The sequence below is a fragment of the Rhynchophorus ferrugineus genome, unplaced genomic scaffold (assembly GCF_030347505.1).
Source record: "Rhynchophorus ferrugineus isolate W39M unplaced genomic scaffold, kcgeb_rfMv2 rfM9, whole genome shotgun sequence".
Taxonomy (NCBI): Eukaryota; Metazoa; Arthropoda; class Insecta; order Coleoptera; family Curculionidae; genus Rhynchophorus; species Rhynchophorus ferrugineus.
The window spans coordinates 3980481-3993882 of NW_027472588.1; the positions used below are offsets into that span (position 1 = coordinate 3980481).

The 13402-nt window shown below is 32.0% G+C and overlaps 1 protein-coding gene across 1 annotated transcript; it reads left to right on the forward strand.

The window, feature by feature from the left end:
- The first annotated feature begins 5476 nt into the window (after nt 1-5476).
- On the forward strand, nt 5477-6529 carry LOC143202063 (SOX domain-containing protein dichaete). The gene has a single exon (XM_076413335.1). The coding sequence runs from the start codon at nt 5566-5568 to the stop codon at nt 6229-6231; it is 666 nt and encodes a 221-aa protein (XP_076269450.1). The 5' UTR covers nt 5477-5565; the 3' UTR covers nt 6232-6529.
- Nucleotides 6530-13402: the final 6873 nt, after the last annotated feature.

Sequence of the window (13402 nt, forward strand, 5' to 3'; positions counted from 1 at the left end):
GTTAAGCCAAAATTTTGTGAAACATATTTAACTAGTCCTACTTAATATCCCAAAATAATGTTTTAATTAGTTCGAATTCAAGCAAACATAAAAGAAACTCCTTTCTGTTAAGAAGCAAGAATAATCTCTCATGTTTTTTAATAGCTTGTAAGTTGGTTTTGATTATTGTGAATGTTGACTATCGACTAGCTGTCTGCACTCTATACCAATTTGTTAAGCCAAAATTTTGTGAAACATATTTAACTAGTCCTACTTAATATCCCAAAATAATGTTTTAATTAGTTCGAATTCAAACAAACATAAAAGAAACTCCTTTCTGTTAAGAAGCAAGAATAATCTCTCATGTTTTTTAATAGCTTGTAAGTTGGTTTTGATTATTGTGAATGTTGACTATCGACTAGCTGTCTGCACTCTATACCAATTTGTTAAGCCAAAATTTTGTGAAACATATTTAACTAGTCCTACTTAATATCCCAAAATAATGTTTTAATTAGTTCGATTTCAAACAAACATAAAAGAAACTCCTTTCTGTTAAGAAGCAAGAATAATCTGTCACGTTTTTTAATAGCTTGTAAGTTGGTTTTGATTATTGTGAATGTTGACTATCGACTAGCTGTCTGCACTCTATACCAATTTGTTAAGCCAAAATTTTGTGAAACATATTTAACTAGTCCTACTTAATATCCCAAAATAACATTTTTATTAGTTAGAATTCAAGCAAATATAAAATAAACTCCTTTCTGTTAAGAAGCAAGAATAATCTGTCACGTTTTTTAATAGCTTGTAAGTTGGTTTTTATTATTGTGAATGTTGACTATCGACTAGCTGTCTGCACTCTATACCAATTTGTTAAGCCAAAATTTTGTGAAACATATTTAACTAGTCCTACTTAATATCCCAAAATAATGTTTTAATTAGTTCGAATTCAAACAAACATAAAAGAAACTCCTTTCTGTTAAGAAGCAAGAATAATCTCTCACGTTTTTTAATAGCTTGTAAGTTGGTTTTGATTATTGTGAATGTTGACTATCGACTAGCTGTCTGCACTCTATACCAATTTGTTAAGCCAAAATTTTGTGAAACCTATTTAACTAGTCCTACTTAATATCCCAAAATAATGTTTTAATTAGTTCGAATTCAAACAAACATAAAAGAAACTCCTTTCTGTTAAGAAGCAAGAATAATCTCTCATGTTTTTTAATAGCTTGTAAGTTGGTTTTGATTATTGTGAATGTTGACTATCGACTAGCTGTCTGCACTCTATACCACTTTGTTAAGCCAAAATATTGTGAAATATATTTAACTAGTCCTACTTAATATCCCAAAATAATGTTTTAATTAGTTCGAATTCAAACAAACATAAAATAAACTCCTTTCTGTTAAGAAGCAAGAATAATCTGTCACGTTTTTTAATAGCTTGTAAGTTGGTTTTGATTATTGTGAATGTTGACTATCGACTAGCTCTCTGCACTCTATACCAATTTGTTAAGCCAAAATTTTGTGAAACATATTTAACTAGTCCTACTTAATATCCCAAAATAATGTTTTAATTAGTTCGAATTCAAACAAACATAAAAGAAACTCCTTTCTGTTAAGAAGCAAGAATAATCTGTCACGTTTTTTAATAGCTTGTAAGTTGGTTTTGATTATTGTGAATGTTGACTATCGACTAGCTCTCTGCACTCTATACCAATTTGTTAAGCCAAAATTTTGTGAAACATATTTAACTAGTCCTACTTAATATCCCAAAATAATGTTTTAATTAGTTCGAATTCAAACAAACATAAAAGAAACTCCTTTCTGTTAAGAAGCAAGAATAATCTGTCACGTTTTTTAATAGCTTGTAAGTTGGTTTTGATTATTGTGAATGTTGACTATCGACTAGCTGTCTGCACTCTATACCAATTTGTTAAGCCAAAATTTTGTGAAACATATTTAACTAGTCCTACTTAATATCCCAAAATAATGTTTTAATTAGTTCGAATTCAAACAAACATAAAAGAAACTCCTTTCTGTTAAGAAGCAAGAATAATCTGTCACGTTTTTTAATAGCTTGTAAGTTGGTTTTGATTATTGTGAATGTTGACTATCGACTAGCTGTCTGCACTCTATACCAATTTGTTAAGCCAAAATTTTGTGAAACATATTTAACTAGTCCTACTTAATATCCCAAAATAATGTTTTAATTAGTTCGAATTCAAACAAACATAAAAGAAACTCCTTTCTGTTAAGAAGCAAGAATAATCTGTCACGTTTTTTAATAGCTTGTAAGTTGGTTTTGATTATTGTGAATGTTGACTATCGACTAGCTGTCTGCACTCTATACCAATTTGTTAAGCCAAAATTTTGTGAAACATATTTAACTAGTCCTACTTAATATCCCAAAATAATGTTTTAATTAGTTCGAATTCAAACAAACATAAAAGAAACTCCTTTCTGTTAAGAAGCAAGAATAATCTGTCACGTTTTTTAATAGCTTGTAAGTTGGTTTTGATTATTGTGAATGTTGACTATCGATTAGCTCTCTGCACTCTATACCAATTTGTTAAGCCAAAATTTTGTGAAACATATTTAACTAGTCCTACTTAATATCCCAAAATAATGTTTTAATTAGTTCGAATTCAAACAAACATAAAAGAAACTCCTTTCTGTTAAGAAGCAAGAATAATCTGTCACGTTTTTTAATAGCTTGTAAGTTGGTTTTGATTATTGTGAATGTTGACTATCGACTAGCTGTCTGCACTCTATACCAATTTGTTAAGCCAAAATTTTGTGAAACCTATTTAACTAGTCCTACTTAATATCCCAAAATAATGTTTTAATTAGTTCGAATTCAAACAAACATAAAAGAAACTCCTTTCTGTTAAGAAGCAAGAATAATCTCTCATGTTTTTTAATAGCTTGTAAGTTGGTTTTGATTATTGTGAATGTTGACTATCGACTAGCTGTCTGCACTCTATACCAGTTTGTTAAGCCAAAATATTGTGAAACATATTTAACTAGTCCCACTTAATGTCCCAAAATAACATTTTTATTAGTTAGAATTGAAGCAAATATAAAATAAACTCCTTTCTGTTAAGAAGCAAGAATAATCTGTCACGTTTTTTAATAGCTTGTAAGTTGGTTTTGATTATTGTGAATGTTGACTATCGACTAGCTGTCTGCACTCTATACCAATTTGTTAAGCCAAAATTTTGTGAAACATATTTAACTAGTCCTACTTAATATCCCAAAATAATGTTTTAATTAGTTCGAATTCAAGCAAACATAAAAGAAACTCCTTTCTGTTAAGAAGCAAGAATAATCTCTCATGTTTTTTAATAGCTTGTAAGTTGGTTTTGATTATTGTGAATGTTGACTATCGACTAGCTGTCTGCACTCTATACCAATTTGTTAAGCCAAAATTTTGTGAAACATATTTAACTAGTCCTACTTAATATCCCAAAATAATGTTTTAATTAGTTCGAATTCAAACAAACATAAAAGAAACTCCTTTCTGTTAAGAAGCAAGAATAATCTCTCATGTTTTTTAATAGCTTGTAAGTTGGTTTTGATTATTGTGAATGTTGACTATCGACTAGCTGTCTGCACTCTATACCAATTTGTTAAGCCAAAATTTTGTGAAACATATTTAACTAGTCCTACTTAATATCCCAAAATAATGTTTTAATTAGTTCGATTTCAAACAAACATAAAAGAAACTCCTTTCTGTTAAGAAGCAAGAATAATCTGTCACGTTTTTTAATAGCTTGTAAGTTGGTTTTGATTATTGTGAATGTTGACTATCGACTAGCTGTCTGCACTCTATACCAATTTGTTAAGCCAAAATTTTGTGAAACATATTTAACTAGTCCTACTTAATATCCCAAAATAACATTTTTATTAGTTAGAATTCAAGCAAATATAAAATAAACTCCTTTCTGTTAAGAAGCAAGAATAATCTGTCACGTTTTTTAATAGCTTGTAAGTTGGTTTTTATTATTGTGAATGTTGACTATCGACTAGCTGTCTGCACTCTATACCAATTTGTTAAGCCAAAATTTTGTGAAACCTATTTAACTAGTCCTACTTAATATCCCAAAATAATATTTTAATTAGTTCGAATTCAAACAAACATAAAAGAAACTCCTTTCTGTTAAGAAGCAAGAATAATCTCTCACGTTTTTTAATAGCTTGTAAGTTGGTTTTGATTATTGTGAATGTTGACTATCGACTAGCTGTCTGCACTCTATACCAATTTGTTAAGCCAAAATTTTGTGAAACATATTTAACTAGTCCTACTTAATATCCCAAAATAATGTTTTAATTAGTTCGAATTCAAACAAACATAAAAGAAACTCCTTTCTGTTAAGAAGCAAGAATAATCTGTCACGTTTTTTAATAGCTTGTAAGTTGGTTTTGATTATTGTGAATGTTGACTATCGACTAGCTGTCTGCACTCTATACCAATTTGTTAAGCCAAAATTTTGTGAAACATATTTAACTAGTCCTACTTAATATCCCAAAATAATGTTTTAATTAGTTCGAATTCAAACAAACATAAAAGAAACTCCTTTCTGTTAAGAAGCAAGAATAATCTGTCACGTTTTTTAATAGCTTGTAAGTTGGTTTTGATTATTGTGAATGTTGACTATCGACTAGCTGTCTGCACTCTATACCAATTTGTTAAGCCAAAATTTTGTGAAACATATTTAACTAGTCCTACTTAATATCCCAAAATAATGTTTTAATTAGTTCGAATTCAAACAAACATAAAAGAAACTCCTTTCTGTTAAGAAGCAAGAATAATCTGTCACGTTTTTTAATAGCTTGTAAGTTGGTTTTGATTATTGTGAATGTTGACTATCGACTAGCTGTCTGCACTCTATACCAATTTGTTAAGCCAAAATTTTGTGAAACCTATTTAATTAGTCCTACTTAATATCCCAAAATAATATTTTAATTAGTTCGAATTCAAACAAACATAAAAGAAACTCCTTTCTGTTAAGAAGCAAGAATAATCTCTCACGTTTTTTAATAGCTTGTAAGTTGGTTTTGATTATTGTGAATGTTGACTATCGACTACACTCTACATCATTTTGTCGAGCGACAAAGTCCGAGAAGTGCCAACAAACCACCTCGAACCGACAGGATCCAAATACGCGTTATGAATGAACTTCCGATTGTCCGCACAATGGACGAATTTATTGCAGTTCTCCGTACTCGAAAATGAACCCCGAATAATACGACATTAATTCAAAGATTATAACGTCGTACAATGGCCATATTTTACGTTGGCATACAAGAAAACGAGAACAGGTAGATATTTTGTAAGAATATTATTACATACGACGGCACAACAAAAAGGAGAACAAAAAAACACAGGCGCCGCCGGAGTGGGGGACGGCGAGCGAACGAATGAGAGCGTCCGGGGGCGCGGCCGCGCGGTGCTCGACGCTCCGCCTCCCCTTCGGCCTACATTACCTTTAGCTCTGAGGTGCACCAGTCAGTTTAGATTCGTCCATCGTAGTGTGTCCATCGTATCAGTTCAGTGTAGTTCAGTTGACAGAAAAAAGATCATAAAACATGGAACGAATCAGTGCTTCTCCCGTCGATGATATCCAACCGCAACAACAGCATATCGTCTCAACAATCGAACCGCACATTAAGAGGCCCATGAACGCCTTCATGGTCTGGTCGAGGATACAACGTAGAAAGATATCAGGCGACAATCCGAAGATGCACAACTCAGAGATATCGAAACGCCTGGGCGCCGAATGGAAGTTGTTGTCTGAGGAGGACAAGAAGCCGTTCATCGACGAGGCGAAGCGACTCAGAGCGTTACACATGCAGGAATATCCGGATTATAAGTACAGGCCCAGGAGGAAGCCCAAGGGTTTTCCCGGCTCTGGGTACACGCACGGTACGCCGTTCCCCAGCATACCCTTTTCACCGTACTTCCATCCCATGGAGACGTTGGGCAGTCCTTACGGTTACTTCAAACATCACCAATCACCGTCAATGACCACCTTTCATCCATCTTTGTACAACTCTTTATATCAACAATCGCACGTTAAGACCTTCGCAAACTCACATCCCATGGGAATGTATCCGGCCATGAGCACGTCATTGCCAACGCCTCCGGCATTGCAGTACGCCGATCCTGTCGGTTCGGTACCACCACCAATACCGACGACGGCGACGACGCCGCCGAATTTCGATGTACGCAGACCTGTTCCTGTCATGTATTAGTTTTGTACAGTATTGGTGTTTGGACTTGTTGTCGAGAAATCGAAATCACAAGTGAAATGTAATGCCATCGATAATGTTTATGTTCAAAAACTCTTAGTTTGTAAGAATTTGTTTTTTCTGTGATTTATTCAATGAATAGGACTGATATATATATTGTATATAATAAAATGTTATTAATTTAATTTTAGAGTGTACAAATCTGTAATATACAAGAACTGTTGATATTTTGTTAATATATTTGTGAGGAAGATCGTAGGAAAAAAAAGAATAAAACATATAATGAAAAACACCAATCAAATGTATAGTCTTTTAATTCTAGCCTACGCTATGGATGGAGAATAAATATCAATCCAACTATTAAAGACACTAATAAACAAATTTTTTCAATAGATTATTATGATGTACAGTTTATGGTAACCGTCGGACTTTTAAGAATCTAATAAGTGTTCTTGCTATTTAAATGGCAACAACCTTTCTGCATATGATTACAATCTTTTAAAAACATCTAACTTTTTCATTTAATGGTATGTCATGAGATTAAGAAAACTTTTTAAAAAATTCATCTTCTCCACATAAGTAGTTTCAAATTATTTAGGAAAAAATCACAGTAAAATAACTATCTGGTTCCCGTCGGATCCTTAGTTCTTTTCGAGTAAACAGCAATTTTTATTTACTTATACAATAAAGCACATCTCCAAACTTCATTCATTAAAATTATATAAACTCAGTTATTTTACAAAAATGGAATCCATTACCAACTGAAGATGTAGTGTCAATGGTTCAATGACCGATGAGTTATATCTTTTCAACGAAATTATTTGCTAAACCTTCCAATTTTATATCCTCATTCTTGCTTTGTATCAACGATTATAAATAGTTTTGGTAATTATATAATACTAATTATAGTTTTGTAAATATAATTCAGCTTCGGAAGGATTATTATGATAAGATATTTTAAGTTATATTTTGTTATATATCGAAAATAATTGAGTTGTTTTGTTTGGAATGGAAATAGTTGGCATTAATATTTTTACGCCTAATTTTGGATAATGAAAAAATGATGTATTGAATTAAATTTAAGGGGATTTCTACATGAGTAAAATTATTGATCTTTTTCGAATACTGGATGAAAGTTAGTTCATCATTATACTAATTTAAATATTATTTATTATTCATTTATTCATATTTATATGTTTCTATACTTCAATCGGTCAATGTTGGTTAAAAAAAAAACATTGGAATACTTTGACAGCCAGCAAGAAAAATAATTATATTAAATTTTAGTAGATATTCAAAGTATTTTTGGGCTTGTATGAAACGGATCAGTTCGTAAAAATTTCTGAAGATGGTGAATTTACTCATGTTAAGACAAACTGAGCTACCAAACTTATGTTAACTTAATCAAATAAAGTGAATCTAGGATATCAGGTAAAGAAGTCGTCACTTCTTGAGTAATGTGAAATCTAACTATAAACTGATTGTAGCTAGCATAACAAAAAACTTGTCTTTGCAGTAGTTTGAATATCAGTTTTAAAGAACTTGGAGGAACTATCAGTTAATGTTATGTACAATGTATCATATCTACCATATATATAGTACACTGGTGGAGAAAATCCCAACAAAGGCTGCAATTAAGGAATGACTTAAAGTATATAAAATACATTTCGAGGAAACCATATTAAAGAAAAAACTAATTCAAATTGTTAGTCTGTAAATATAAATGAAAGATTTAATTGCATTTTATGTAATTTACTTTTTTAGAAATAAGCCTGAGGAAAGATACATGGTAGATCAGTTTGCTGAACGTTGTGGTTACAGAGTATTACGTCTTCCTCCCTATCACTGCATTTTTAATTTAAATGAGTTGATATAGGGTATTGCAAAGAACTATTACAATTGGTATTCAGGTCCAGGAGTATATTCAAACCAAAACTGTTTGGATTTATGAAAAGAGGCATTGTCTAAAATAACAGCTTCGGTTTGTGTGAGCTCAATCAGACACATTGAAGAAGAAATTGACAAACGGTAGCAAGACAGGGTGATGAAAGAGGAAACAATTAAAGGTCAGTATACAATTAATATACTTTAGTTGTAGGAAATTGTGTTATAGAGTGTAAAAGCTTTATGAGCATGTGTGTTATTGTTCAGAAATTGCATGATCATTTGGTTAAAATGTATGAGGAGAGAAATATTATTAACTGTTTTGAAGATATGGCAAATGCATTAAGGATAATGCAGTGATTTTAATATAGTTTTATCAAGAGAGATGTATACAGTTAGTAACACGACAAACTAAGGAGAAATATAGTAATATCATAATGACTTTACAAGGAAATATTGCATCGAAGGAAACAAGAACTAAGCATAAAACATAAATATGCTCTCTAATGAATGTAAAATACATTACTCAGATATACAATTGTTAATTAGATGGATTAGGCCTTCGGGGGATATCACTACATAAAAAAGAGCCTAGAACTCTTCAATGTATATATAATAAAACAACTCTAACTTATAAATTAACGCGGCTGTATAATTAATTGCATTTTTGAGTTCTACGACAATATATGCATTAGACGTACTATAATGTTAAAATAAATTATAATACATTACATCTTTGTTTCATTATTTTATTTAGATTAGAACGTTGCTATGTCAGAGCCAATATGTATTATAACTTAGAGTTGCCGCTGCAAAATTGCGACGTTTTGGTAGGTCACGTGTGTCACTACTATTTTGAATAGACTATATAGATTTTAGCATTTACCGTACACGTATGTCCATAAAGAGTGTGACCAAATTACTACATAACGATGCAAATGGTTATAAAGTCACGTCATCAAATCCAAACAGAGATTTCGTACAAAAAACTCGATAATTGGATATCGTTTTGTCAAAAAGTCGATTTTAATTCAATACTTTCGACTTTTAAGAGGCACGAAAAAAAAAATGAACTCATCTACCGGACCGATGGTCGACGATGGTGGTTCACTGTTACGGTTGAATTTCGTCCATTGTACCATCCCGAGCGAATGTAACGAGAAAACCGGTGAATAGTACAAACAATGGGCGATTTTCAACGCGTGTTAAATATGGGGTGTATAGCGATGGACCACCGTGGCCCAGGTGGTCGCCGAAGAATACCCGGAATCTGAAGAATGAGACGGCACAATGGCCTTTGTTCCTGTGTCCTAGCGAAATTGAATATTTTAATGGGTTTATTCGAATCTTATCCAATCATTTAGCTAATATCGACTGAGCATGATAGTGAGCATATTTTATTTCTATTATTGATAGAAAAAATTCTCAGGAGCTGATTTTTGGCATTTGTTGAGAAAAAGTGGTACATTAAATATTAACAAAATACTTCTCATAATATTTCATAATTTTTGTCATCGTTCTGACAACATGGCGATACCGTGTCCAAAAAACAACGGTGAAACAGTGAGACTGACAGTTTTAGTGAGTATTTTATAGTTTTATTATTGTTATTTTGTTGTATTTTTACTGTTATCTTTTTTTTTCATTTTAGTTAGGCATTGATTGAAAAACAGCTGGTAATAAATATTAATAAAAATGTTTTACATAACTTTTCAAAGACAACATGACAATACCGTGTAGAAGGGACGAGGTTAAAATATTGTAACCAAAACTGACAATTCGGACATGACGAAGTAGCATCATCATGAGATTCTGAAAGTGTTGATGGACTTTGTTACCAAATTTGTTCGCAATAAATCTACACAAACAATGAATATCAAAAATGTAATTTTGAGCATTCTATGATTTCAGTCTGTATACATTAAACAAACAGCTTGAATTTAAATGTAGATCAGATAATCTACGAGTTAGCAACATCGATATTACGAATTGTTACCAATACATGTCGACGATCAAGATAAATGTAAGTACATAATAACACATTTTACGTAAATATCACAGCTCATAGCGGCTGTTATGAACTAATTTTAATTGCCCGCTAGAAAAAGTCAATAAGGAATATAATTTGAATGTCATTGCTAAGAGTCTTAAATCGTCACGTTATATTGACTATTCGCGACTTGTCCAACAAGAAATCAGCATATATTACACCTTCCCTATACTCCTGACTTAGTTCCAACTGATTTTTGATTTTGTCTAAAGTTCTAAAGGTTTTAAAGGACATTATACTTGAACAACTTTGAGGGAAACTACTAAAAATTCTGCAAAAACAACTTTACCCTACATAATTGCGATATAACAAAATTTATCGTTATTACTCTTTAACTAATACCAATGATTTCTTATAAGTATTTCTTGAAATTCTTAATTATATTTTCTGTAAACTGAAATAAAAGACAAAACAAATGCAAAGAATTTATTTCTTTCCCTCTTTAGACTCCATGAATGAAATTCCCATGTGATACTAATATTTATAGCACTTATACTAATATTTCCTACAAAGTTGTAATTCTTTTTTCCAGAATGTCATTCAAAACATTTTATGACCCGTTTTAATTCTCCAGATCAAGTCAAAATGATATATTTGACGCGTTATCAGAAATCCAATAGAGTTAAACCAGACCAAAAGGATTTTTCCAATAATATTAAATGAAAAGGACCAATGTTGTGTAATAGGGTGGCATATTGTGAGAGTGAAAAAACCAGAATCGCCAGATGCATAATTGTCTTTAAATAACTATCTCAACTAATATACTGCAGTAAGAATTGGAAAGTAATAAATTTTGATATATATTCAAGAATCTACATTATCAATTATGTTTCTTAAATGTGCAAAAATGCAGGTTTATCACTAAAATATTTTAAAACAAAATGTTCATGCCTTGAAACACAATAAGACAAAAATAGTTGCTATTCATATATCAAACTATTCCGCATAGAATGCACTTTTTCGGATGCCATTCTTCCCTTCATACCTTTGATACTTTATATCCTTATCTGCTACAATAATTTTAAAACAATTTAGCTGTATTGAAAAAATCTTAATATACTACTACTATTCTCTTACTATGTCTTAATATTTATTGATCACAGTAATATATATTACATCGTGCAGCTGCTATATACTGGCTATAAATAAGTATAGTCTGCTCAAAATTTTTTTTGGACATACGTCATTTAAATTTGTGACATCAAAACGTCGCAATGTTGCAGCATCAATTCTGAGTTTTAGTTCAGTTTGGCATTGACATAGAATAAAATTCTACACTAAATCAAATAATTGAACAAAAATGTTATCAAATATAATGTATTTTAACATTATAGTGCATCAAAAAACTACAGTTAATTATACAGCCACAATAGTTTATAGGTTAGAGTTATAACCTCTTGCTTTCTAGAATTTTGCATACGTCTGGCAATCGGAGGATTCTGACAAGCTCATTCGTTTACGTTTTCGAACTAATCAGACAGCGTTATGTCTCTTTTTAACTGGAATAAAATGAGAAGGAAAATACTGTATGATTCTAAAACGAATTTACAAATTGTGGCAGGTAATACATTAAACATCTTGATGACGTATGTACAAAAAAAACTTTGAATAGACTATATAACATATCTTTTGTTTATATTAAAATAAGATCGAACTTCATATCAATTCATCAAGCCATAACATCTCAATAAATAAAACGGTTCAAATAGATCAAAATTATTTATTTTATTCCGCAGTTACTCAAAACATCTCTCAGTTTATTGGAGTTTAGACAAAATTATGTATATTGAAAATTTAATGACATCAAAATTCAAGCTTAGCTTTAAACTTCAACTTAAACAAAAATTATTCCATGTGAATCCCAAAATACAGAAGCCATAACCTTGCCAGCCGAATTTTGCGTTTTCCCACACTTTGGAGCGGATTCATCGTGTGCAGTCCACTTGGATGACTGTCAATTGGACTTCGGAGTGAAATCATGGAGCCATGTTTCATCCATTGTCATATATCGATGCAAAAACTCGGGTTTATTAGGCTTGATCATCTTCAAACACTGCTTGAATCATCAACTCCTCGTTGTTTTTGGTCAAAAGTGAGCGCGCGCGGCACCCACTTTGTACAGAGCTTTCTCATACCCAACTATTCATGAATGATATGATATACACGTTCAGTTGATTTATTCAATTTCAATTTACGATCATTCAAAATCATTTTGTAGACTTTTCAAATGTTTTCGGCGATAACAGCCTCTTTTAGTCTTCGGTTCTCCTTTCACCACGTCTAAACTTAGCATACCAATCCTTGATGGTTGATTTTCCTGGAGCAGTGTCCAGAAACTCGGTATCAAACCAAGTTTTTCCTTCAACTGTTTTTTTTAAATAACAAAAGTTCTCACTCAAATTGCTATAATTCACAAAGTGGAGTTGTGAGTTTATTATCTCTAAAAAATTATTTGTAATAAACTTATATTAACACACTATTTAGGTCGGCCTGGGTAGCGCAGTGGTCAAGGAGGCAGGACGGGTTTGAATCCTGCTGGGGAATGGTCATACATTTATGTTTTTGATTATTGTGGTTGTCCAGAAGGTAATGTTCAAAATCCAAAAATCATCCCAGTCACGCCAGTAACCAGATTGGGTAAGACCAGATGTCTTCTGCGATGATTTATTAGTTGGTCACTTGTCAGTCGATAGGCTCAATGATAAGGACCGTGGTTCGGATTCCAAGTTGAGCAGTAGGTCCAGTGCAGATAAACCCTAGTTGGTTTTACAAAGAATACTTTAACAAAATATAATGAAAGAAGCCTATTTCGTCATCAAATCGTACACGATAAAAAGTGTTTATTTTTCATAGAACAACAATAGCTAAAGATATTGGACGTAGACAATTGTTAAACCTTATTAACCCAACAAAACCGCAGCATTATTCGGAACCAAAACGAAGAATAACCGAACAAAAACCGACAGAATCATTTCAATTCACAAAATCGAATGGGTTATTGGCATTGGCCGCAAAAAAGATTGTAAATTTTCGTCTTTTTGCCGGTGCTCACGACACGTACAAAAAAACCATTGTTATAGCAGTGTTTCTTATTGCTTCATCCGAATATCTACAAGGCTGAACGGTCCGAAAAAGCGTTATTATCGGTCAGTTACCGTGGTTTTGCGAAATTACGACTCGAGACGAGCGGCAGTGGCAGCAGCAGCAGAAGAGAAAAAAGGTCGAGAGGGCCGCGCATTG

Excerpts from the sequence above, each read along its gene's own strand:
- LOC143202063 (XM_076413335.1), top strand. The coding sequence starts at position 5,566 with ATGGAACGAATCAGTGCTTCTCCCGTCGATGATATCCAACCGCAACAA.